We start from the raw sequence: 10,931 nt of genomic DNA on the forward strand, positions 1-10,931 counted from the left end.
CTGACACTTAGTGAGTTCCCTGACACACCGGGGACACATATTCATGTAGAAAAGACGTACAAAAGTGCATTTTGCATGATAGGTCCCCTTTAAGTTGCTTTAGATTACACGTTGTAGTTCTCTATCTTAAAGGTCCCATGACATGGCCATTTCTTCTGATCATAATTCCATTGTTGAGGTCTACTAGAATAGATTTATATTGTGCAATTTTCCAAACTCACATTGGTTTCTCATCTCTGTATAGTATGTGTATTCACTCTCTGTCCTAACCAGCTTGTTGGAGCTTTTAGAGAAGCAAAAGCTTTTCAATTCAACTGTACCTCGGGCAATTTGATGATAACAGTCAGATTTTTAATACACTTTTACATCTTCAGTTATCTTTGTGCCGCTAAACCAGCCGAAAAATAAATATGTTTAATCTTACATGCATGTGTTCTAATTTCCTTTCAGACCAGTTATTTTAATTCACCAACCCAACCTCCCTCTCTTTCCTGCAGACTACTTTTCATATGTAAATTTTAACCTTTCTCAAATGCTAACACCTTTAAAGGAACCCAGATAAGACTGTCGCAGTGCTTACTCAGAAGTTGATTGAGTCTTCCACCAGACAGTCTGATGTTCTTCAAATCCGCATTTCAGACACTCATTTAATCGCATCAGTGTTTTTTAAACTGCTGTTTCCAAGATCAAAAATAAAGTTTTTGGGTTGTCAAAGTACCTAGAATCAAATGTTTTTTTAAAAAAAAAAAAAAAATCTTTTAAATGCATCTGCCACTGGGTTCTTGTGACATTGAGTCTCATGCAGGAAGTTATATAATGACAAATCCTTTTATTTTGATATTAACAGAAAATATAACATACATTTAAGAGGATTTAGTGGCATGTGGACAGACAAGCTGTACTGTATCAGTAATGTTTAGTGAAATATGTTGACAAGAAAAACTGAGGTAGAAAGAAACTTTAAAATTGGTGCAGTATTTATGCATGATATTTGTGGGTGTTGTTGCAAAGATTTGAATAGAAATGCTTCCTTCAATCTGAAATAAAACTGTTGTTAGGCTTTTGGGGGTTTTCCCTTTCCTGTAGTTCGTTCCTGCCCGAAATTCCTCCATTGGACTCCTTTGTTTACTTCTGTAATATAGTGACATCACTTTGTTTGGGCTCTGGTTACAGACAGAGGGTGAAAAGACGTTCTGCACCACAGGCAGAACAATACTTGAGAATTGATTGAATGATTAAGTATTTGAAAATAAGTATTTGAAAATAAGACTTAGGTAGGCTACAACACTTGAGTAAATGTAGTAGCCTACTGTGTTTCGTTGTTCTACCAGTACATGCCCAGTAAATCCCCACCCCCCCCAGACCACATGTTTATGGATCGGAAGCGCCGCCTCTGAAAAATGATCCTGTGGCTGAAACGCGTTGGGAAAGATGAATGAACCTCCCCTCCGAAAACCTCCTCAGTGACTCACAGCTGACTGAAAACAGTCTCCCAATTCCAGAGAGAGTCTTCACCCGAGAGGACGTTCACCGTAGAGCAGCCTGCAGCACACACACACTCTCTCTCTCTCACACAGACACACACACACACACAGCGTGCAACAAGCTCATTTTACGCGTAAAAAATCCAAGGCATTGTTCGGCAACGTTGCGTAAGAGAAACTGATATTAAGCAGGGCGGCTGCAGATCTGCACTGGGACTTTACTCGAAGGGAGAAAAAAGACAAGAAGAAGGAAAAAAGAAAATATTTCTGCTCGTCTGCAGTTTGGAAAAAGAACAAAAATGTCTAAACCTGATTTCTCCGGAACGTTTAATATGGTGGAGCAGACTAACATGGACTCCTACCTCGGAGCATTAGGTAAGACTTTAAATCTTATTAGCTGCACTTTAAACAGACTTATTGTATTTATCAAACCTCCCCATTAACACACACACATTCAGACTTATGTTGCACTTTGTATTTTAAACTATTTTCATTGCTTTGTAGTCGTCTTTTTAATCTTAAATCACTAGATACGATGCTCGAATCTTGATTTGCATCTGCACATTAGTCAAAGGAAATCACCACCATGTCCTCTCTGTGACCCCATACACTCAGAGGGGTGTATCATCAGTCTGCACTGTGACAAGACAAAGCCCCCCTTTAGCATAGAGCAACAGTGAAGTATAGCTCATGTTTTATTAATCCTGTTGTTATTAATCTTCTCCCAGATATTAATTTCGCCCTGAGGAAGATAGTGTGCCTGTTGAGTCCCAGCAAAGAGATCACCCACAACCTGGCCAGCGGGGACATGAGGATCCGGACCCTCACCACCTTCAAGAACTTCATCATGGAGTTCACCATCGGGAAAGAGTTCACTGAAGACCTGGGACCAGTGGACGGCCGTACCTGTCAGGTGTGTGTGTGTGTTGTTGTTTCTGAATATGCAGTTTGACTTGTTTGGACACGTACATCCTTGATATGGTGAGTATCATTTCTTGTTATGAAAGTTTGCTTTGCATGTTTTTTTAATTTAGGAAGGTCTGCAGGAAAGTCCACAGACATACCGCTGAGTTTTTGTGTTGAAATCAACCCCTGCTGCTTTAATCCTGCCTTGACCCCACACTGAAGGATGTGTGTGAGAAGGCAGCTAATAACAAACAGAAAAATCCCTCTCTTTCGACACAGTCTTCAGTTTCAAAATCCATTCAGGAACCAGAATAAGCAGCAGTATCATACAGGGGTCAAGCGAATTGAAAAAAAGAGCAAAGAAAAGAGAAAAAAAAGGTTTCGATATCAGGAAAGAAGAAAGTCATCAAACATTTCTTTGCTGACTAAAAACCAATCTGTTTTGACGACGCCTTGGCCCAAACAAAACTAATCATTTCAGTATGTTGCTCATCTCATGTACTTGCAGGATTGTGGTTTGTATCCTAATGCTTGATTGCTCTCTTTGTAAGCAGCTTTGGATTCCAGCTATAGCTTATTGTAATGTAATGTAACTCATGGCCACATGCATTGCACAGTCTCATGAGAGCTGCTTGACACAGTGAAGTCACGCACTAACACTCCCTCTCTGTGCCTCTGCAGACTACCGTGAGCTGGGAGGGAGACAACCTGCTCTGTGTACAGAAAGGAGAGAAAGAAGGACGAGGATGGACACACTGGCTGGAGGGGGACAAGCTGCATTTGGTAAGGATGTGTGGATGGAAGGAGAGGGGGGATATGGAACTAGGAAATTAAAAACGTTAGGGGGTTAGATGCCAAAATGGATTAGCTAAATGAGAGAGAACATGTAAATAAGACAGGGTTTGGAAGTTTCTTTATTATGTGGCACTTTGCCGTCTTAGTGGGAAGAATTTCTCAATTTGAAGGTTTGTAAAGTGTTGTGCATGCCTGAGGGGGGAAGGTAGGACCCTACAAAGGAAGGCCAGCACAAAAGAGGCTTGAAAGGACGTCTTAATAAAGTGCCTCAAGACCAAGCCAGAGCATCGGTCTTCACATTTTGCTTTAAAAGACTTAAAGATAATCTGTCAATGCTCATTAAGATGTTACACAGTCAGCATTGTTCCGCTAAATAGCTTTTGCTGGATTGTGTAAACAGGTTCTTAGAGTTAAGACAAAGAAATGTGTTGTTGCAACCAAACTCAGGAGGGACTTTAGAAAGAAAATGCCAGCTTAGATGAGGCCGCTGGATTTTAGAGTGGATTGAAGGAGAAAGGGAGCAGCGTGAGAATAATGAAGAGTGAGGGGGAGATGGGGGAGGGAGAGATAAGTAGATGGGGAAAGAGTGGGAGGCTGATCACGAGGTCAAAGGATGACGGGGATGTATTTTGGATACAATCCCAGGTTTGTGTTTCACTCATTTCACTTTTCTTTGATGTGCCAAACCGTCCCATTGATTCTCACTCTTCATTTGAACACCCCCCCCCTTTATCTCCCCCTTGTCCTCTCTGCAGGAGATGAGAGTCGCAGGCATCACTGCCAAGCAAGTCTTCAAGAAGGCTTAATGAAGTAACGGCAACAAAAATGTATCGAATGAATTCTTAATGAAATATAGAGACGGACTTGGAACAAGATTTGAATCATGTTTATTGTTTTTAACATAAGAATTAGCATTATGTGAAAATACCGATATGTAATCTTAATTGTCTCTGTGTTGTGGTACTAACAGGAGCAGAATGACTTGTGTAAACATCCCCTACATACTTCCTTATATTGCACCATCTATCTTCACAATGCTATAAACAAATCATACACATGTCAGTCGTCGCTGTTGCATCATTCTCCAAGGTTTTAAACGTGGTATTGCTGCATATCTTCATTTATTTAAGTCTTAAGAATAATAAGGAATCAGGGGTCAAAATGTGCTTTAAAAATACTTTTAAAGAAGATTTTCTGGCAATTGTTTTAACCTGTGTGTGTGGTATTGCTGCACATCTTAACGTTGTATATAGTTTCATAAATACTAAAATGTAGGGGTAATTACATTGACTTTCAAAAACAACAACTTCCATGTATAATTCACAACCTGCATCAATGGCTGGGGTTGGAACAATACAAGTACAATCTGATATCCTACACATTTTAATTACAAAAAACATTCTTTACATTAAGCATTACACAATTCTTATATTCATATTCTTAACAAATCCCATGGAAAGGCCAACAATGGGTTAATCATCAGTCTCTCCGTTTCTCACCCTTTGGCACTCAGCCCAAACCCATTTGTTCTTAGGAATGTGTAACATTATTAAAAAAACACCCGGGTCTTGCCAACAAATATTTGATTTCATTTAAAATAAAAGAAGTCTCACTCTATTCTGAAACAGCTGGGCATTGTAGTTTGTAGCAATAGTTGCTGAAACAGGACCAAATACAGCATTTATCCGGGTCTATTTTCTTCTGCGGATTATTTTACATTAACAGTATAATAACAGCAAAGAAATGAAGTGCCTAGGTTCATCCTGATAATGGAGTAACATGTTATCCTGTTCGTTCAGTGTGCTCAACAATGGAGCTTGAAGGCCCAAATGAATCAGATGTTTGTATAGTTGTTGGAAGGATACACCCATTGTTGGCTTTGGCCTTTTGGTGGGATTTGCCTTGAGTAAGAAAAATATTCCCAAACCACTGAGCTGTAGCTGAAACCACAGACAGGGTTTTTTTATTCACATCAAACGGACTGACTCAGGAACAGAGCTGCAGCAGTGTTTACAAAAACATACTCTTTAAAGCTGTTAGCTTCATTGTAAATTATTCACAAACATATCACGGAAATTCTCAGTAAAGTCCTGCAGGGGGCAGCAAACATTCAGCAACCCTTAAAAGGTCACCTATTATGCTGTTTTTCATCAATATATTATAGTTCTCAGATACAGAACATGTCTCTGAAGTGTTTGGCTCCAAACACCAAACAGAGCATTACCCATAATCCCCTCTGTTTCAGCCCTGTTTCCAAAGTGATGATTCTGTCTGTTACTTTAGATGAAAATAAGGAGCCCCTCCCCACGCCCCTCTGAGAGAGATTTGGTTAAAAAGAACACAATGGTGCTCTAGGAGGAGATTCAGGTGATAAGGTGGGGGTGGGTTACCTTGGTTGCTGATTGGCTAATGGTTACACAAGCAAAAACATCGTTATGACATCATAAAGTGGCCAAAATCTGATCAGCTCATTTTCAGACAGGGTTTTATATAAATGGATCAGGACAAAAAGAGAAAGAATCTTTGTTCCTGAAACTTTCAGAATCTCTTTACGCAGAGGGGACACATGGTTAAGTATAAAATACATGTAAAAGTGGATTTTGCATAATAGATACAAAGTTTTGGGGAACAAATTGTTTTTTGGGGTTTTGAAAACTTGTTGCAGCAACTCCAAGCCGGAGAATGACTCTGAGCTCCATCATTCACTGTAACAACAACAACATGTACTTGTTTATGTCCCACACCACTCGTCCTCCTGTGGCTCAGAGACGGTCCTGAGGATACCGGTGCAGTATCCGGCACTTCCATTGGTGTGACTGGATTCAGCAAAAGACACCGAGGCCTTCAGTGGAGTTTTGGGATGATAGCTGTTCACACTGTCCTGTGTGCTGCAGCTAACCTCATAGTCTTCTGAGGAGGACATTAAAATCAATATTCAGTGTGAACATACGTCAAAGTAATAGTACATCAAACAGGCTTTGCACTTTATGTGAGTTATGTCCATCTTAATGGGGCTAAAAGCATTTATGATTAAGGGGAATCATTACAGACTACGGCTGGAAACGAGATTTAATTTGTCATTAATAATGGCTACAGATGGTTGGAGCTAATAACATAGTGGGAGTCACAAAATCCTATGGTCACTGCTTTTATTAAGAAAGAGTTTACAGTAAAAAGGTCAGTAGCTGCTATAATACACTAGTTTTATAATTATGTTTAAAATGAGCTTGGCTTTAGAGGAAGCTATGTGGAAATTGATGAGCCCACAATGTCAACAAATGTCCAAACAACACTGCGCATGTCCAAAACAAATGACCTGTTAACTAGCTGCAATCTGATTGACTACTCGTCAAGCGTTGCCCCGGTGATTATTTTATGAAAGTAATGAGCGGCCACCTTGAACGATGATTTATCTTCTACGAAACACATTTAGTCTATTATAGAAGTCTGTTTTCGGAATAATTACTTGAGTTTGAACACGTCGGGGACTACGACTCGCATAGAGCTGTTATAAACCAACTTCTGTTAAAAAAAGAAGCGTATTTAACATGAAGCGAATTGGCTAACGGCTAACTGCTAGCTTGTCAGTTAAGACGCTTTTGTAGTGCCGAGGATATGGAGTCAGAGGCGGTGCAAGGAAGGTGCAGAAATAGTAATTAACAAGCTGCAAGGGACATGTTGTCGGGTCGCAGCCCGGGTCGACAAGAGAGAGCCAAGAGGGCACACACTATATATAGGTAACCCCTAACATGTCCGTGTGCAACTGTAGTTCCTAGTTTGAATTGTGTCCGTGGTTAAATAGGTGGTCACCACACAAGCCCCCCCAGAATCAGCGGCGCCGGATTCATTTCAGAAGTGGGGGGGCCAAAAAGTGTGTGTGTGTGTATGTGAAAGAAATGCTAAATCTACAGTGGTAATCAGTCCGCCAGTGCCTCCGCCAGGGCGGAGTGGTAATCACTCCGCCTCTCTGGCTACAGGAGGTAATGCAATTCATGAAACTTATTTAAAGAAATTCAAGAAATTGACATAAATTATTTATTCAACCGATGAACAATAGTTGTAATACAGTTACGAAAAGGACGAAGAGCCACTCGAACTGGCCTGGCTGGGGCGTAATATTAACTGTATAATAAAATAGGTCTTCCAATGAAACTATTGGTTAATAACACCTAACACAAGCTGTGATGTCATGTAATCAAAATCACATGACTCAAATGTCCAATCACAGGTGAGGGTGGAGGCGGAGCACCCTTCAAACAAATGTCCGACATTAGGCTAAATCTACACAATCTTCCTAGATTTTGCCGAAGTAAACCTCCCTTTGCTCACTGGCAAAGCAGAAGCTCCGGAGCACTTTTTTGAGGTCCAGGCCGTCGGTCAAATCTTTGTGGATGTGGAGGAAGAGAAGGTGATTTAAGCAGCGCTCGGACATTGTTGAACGGAGGAACGTCTTCAACCGACGGGGGCTGGAGAAGCTCCGCTCCGCTCAGCTGTTGCATTTGACATTGGCACAGTCAAATACAGCCATGGAAGTTTATCCACTTCACTGAAGAGGGATTGCGTGCCTCGTCCCTGTGCCGCCAGCATGTCGGTGAATGTGGACACCTTTGTCACCTGCATGATGGGTCTTTCAGCGGCGGAACTACTGTTGTGTGCCTGCAAAACTGCTGGAAACAGTGACAACTGGGTGGACAGCCGTCCCATGTCAATATCACCTGTGTACATGTCGACCAGATTTTGGGGGATGTTGATGCTGCCGAAACCTACGATCTCCGTGGTCTTGTCCCACTTCTGTGGTTTTGTTTTGTAGTCCTCATGTCGATTCCTTGGAAAGGGGGGGTTTATGGTATGAATCGTCTATGACGGTTTTTTTAATTTCGGTCCTACTTTAACTTTCCGTTCTTCCTCGATTCAAACATCGACAACCAATGTAATTCTTTGGCTGTTACAAAGGTGTCTTACACCTTTCCCTTCGGTCAACCGTATAGATACGTTCAGTCGGCTGTATATAAAACCTGGAAGTGGGTCCCTCCCCCCTTTTTCGTCGGAAAGTCGAACGACACCGTGCGTTGTAGTTCCACCGGGACCCTCAGAACCTATGCTCGATGTCGTCGGGCCGACACTAACCAAATGACGCAAAAACTTCTCCGTGGGTAAGAGAAAAGTAGTCCGTCGGTCTTCGGTGTTTCGAGAACGAGCACGGTGCTCGATGGTTATTCCACTTGCAGTGCGGAAGAAACTGTTGGAACTTTTACCACGTACGGCGTCCGGTGTTAAAGGGAGTCCACTTGTTAAGACTTATCCTGCTCTGTCCATATGTGTTGACAGGTATCTGGCCTTTTCCAGTTAAACGGTCCGCCCCTCCATGTTCGTTCACCCCAGGGTAATGGAGACGGACTCGCTCCCTGTCGAAGCACTGAGCGAGACCACGGCAAAGTAGGTGTCCCTTGTCGTAAGGAGGTATAAAAAAACAGAAGGTGTCTTCCCCCCGTAAAAGTCCCTGTAAATAAGTCTTACCCTAGGGATGCCCAACGATTTTCCTCCACGTTTGGTAGTCCTACCTACTTTCTTCCTGTAAAGTAACTATTAAGGAACTTCGTAAAACACCCGTTGTGTTTTACGTGTGTTTCTCTTGTTTATAGAAGATTACGGAACTGTTGGTACTCAGGGGTAGAGAGAGTAGCCACCGAACTTGATACGTTTCTCTTACCCCACAGCAGTACCGACCAGTAAAGGGAGGGTTACAAGGTGGCCGAGTCGCGGAGACTTGGCGTTGTCACATTTACCGGTAGGATTTCTCCATAGAGTTGTGCGAACGCTCCCGTACCTTACGAAATTGTTGGGGGACCGTTGGTCACCAGTTTAGATACTCCTTACACGACCGCAACAGCGGTGTGTCGGTAATGGGAACCGACGTTCGGGTTACTTGTCGGTTCGACCCTAAGTCCCACTGTCCTTAAAAGGGGGAAGTTGTCTCTCACACAAGTCTCGGTCCGTGAAACGGGGTACGAAAACAATGTCTGGCCCGTTTGGGTCAGGTTGATCGTTTAGAACAACGACGGGACCTACTCGGACGTGGGACTGTTGGACTGTTACGGACACGTTGTTCGCAGTGTGGCTATGACCCTGTTTTACCGGACACGTTGTCGAAGTGTGGTCTATGACCTGGTACTGACCACGTTGCGAAGTGGTCTATGCTTTACGGGGACCGTTTGTCGAAGTTGGGGTCTATGACTGTTACGACACCGTTTGTCGGAAGTGGGTCTTATGACTGTTACGAACACGTTGTTCGAAGTGGGTCTAATGACCTGTTACCGACACGTTGTCGAAGTGGGTTGGTCTATGACTTACGCACGTTGTCGAAGTGGAGTCTATACCTACTACGACACGTTGTCGAAGGTGGGCTATGACCTTACTACGACACGTTGTTCGAAGTGTGGTCTATGACTACTACGACACGGGACCTGGTTCACCCCAAAAAGACGGTCCGTGACCCTCTCCAGAACCGTGGGGTCTTCTGACGCCGGAAAGGGATTTCGACTGGATCCTTTCAACCACACGGACAGGCCTCCTTCTCCATGCTGCGGGTAGGACTGACTGTGTTGGTCATTTTCTGTTGAGCTTCTCGTTTCCGGCCTGGTTTCTTTCCGAAAAAGTTTTCTTCGTCTTGGTGGTGGTTTTGAGGTAGTTCGAGGGACGAGGATTTTCATTCTTTTAAATCTAGTAGGGACTCAGCCTCAGGGGACTCCTACTACTGATGCCAAACCACACAAATCTCAGATAACCCTTATCGGTCCGGATCCCTTCACAACCGAGTCACGGATAAAACTTTCTCACCCGTGTCGCTCATACGTGCGGTCAGTTGGCTTTGAAATAGACGGTCTTAACACTAAGTCACTGAGACCTTAACTCTATGTCCGTAACTTTGTGATAACATATATATAATTAAGTATGACGTAATTAGACAGTGAAGATTGTGGTGTGTGTTGTCTGTCTGTGTGTGTGTGTGTGTGGTGGGTTGGTGTGTCTGCGGTTGTGGAGTGTTTATGCTTGGTGATGTAGGTATGTGTATGGTGTAATATTGTTTGGACAATAAACGCAAGATTAATTAACCAGAGCAACAAATCTGCCCAGATACCCTTTATGGCCGGACCCTTCAACCGAAGCACGGCGAGTACTGTTGGTATGGTGTGGTGTGGTGAGTTGTATCTGAAGTTGGTAGTGTTTGTGATAATGTTGACAATAAACCAATTTTTACCCTTTGGTTAACACAACTTACAAATACAAAAGACCAAGAACATACTTAATTTATGAGTTTAATCAAAAAAACAGTGAAATTAAGAAACAATTCATAATGCGTAAAATTCACACACGGTTGGTGGGTAACGACACCGGTTGGTTGGGCCACGACCCCACCAACCGTGTATCAGTGTTGTACCTGAAATAAGTACTTATGTTATAAAATCCTAGTAAATACTTGTATTTTACATAGAGAAAATTCTCGGACCTCTAGAATTAGAAAGTCAACCCATGAACCGATCTGATAAAATTGTATTTTCGTACTTGACTCCTTTATCACTGTCTCTCACTTTTCTACACGGTTGGTCGGGGGCGAGAGAGCGGAGAAGTCCATCGGGTCAAAAAACTCCATCAACTGGACGAGTGAAGACTCGACTGAGCGTCCAAATTGGTTGGGTGAGACGTCGACGACTACTCATACCTCGTCCATGAGGAGTGTCGTCATTT

At 42.6% G+C, this 10,931-nt stretch overlaps 1 protein-coding gene across 1 annotated transcript; it reads left to right on the forward strand.

Annotated features, from left to right (window-relative positions):
- Nucleotides 1-1,472: 1,472 nt before the first annotated feature.
- rbp5 (retinol binding protein 1a, cellular) lies at nt 1,473-4,243 on the forward strand. The gene is made up of 4 exons (XM_010796387.1): nt 1,473-1,859; nt 2,213-2,397; nt 3,072-3,173; nt 3,941-4,243. Exons 1-4 carry the CDS (start codon nt 1,784-1,786, stop codon nt 3,989-3,991), a joined length of 414 nt encoding a protein of 137 aa, XP_010794689.1. The 5' UTR covers nt 1,473-1,783; the 3' UTR covers nt 3,992-4,243.
- The last annotated feature ends 6,688 nt before the right edge of the window (nt 4,244-10,931 follow it).

This window comes from Notothenia coriiceps, unplaced genomic scaffold (genome assembly GCF_000735185.1).
Source record: "Notothenia coriiceps isolate Sejong01 unplaced genomic scaffold, NC01 NC01_scaffold00037250, whole genome shotgun sequence".
NCBI classification, from domain to species: domain Eukaryota; kingdom Metazoa; phylum Chordata; class Actinopteri; order Perciformes; family Nototheniidae; genus Notothenia; species Notothenia coriiceps.

Bases quoted from the DNA above. Each gene is read 5' to 3' on its own strand.
- rbp5 (XM_010796387.1), top strand. From the start codon at position 1,784: ATGTCTAAACCTGATTTCTCCGGAACGTTTAATATGGTGGAGCAGACT. The intron at 1,860-2,212 runs GTAAGACTTTAA...ATCTTCTCCCAG, and splicing joins CTCCTACCTCGGAGCATTAG to ATATTAATTTCGCCCTGAGG. The intron at 2,398-3,071 runs GTGTGTGTGTGT...GTGCCTCTGCAG, and splicing joins TGGACGGCCGTACCTGTCAG to ACTACCGTGAGCTGGGAGGG.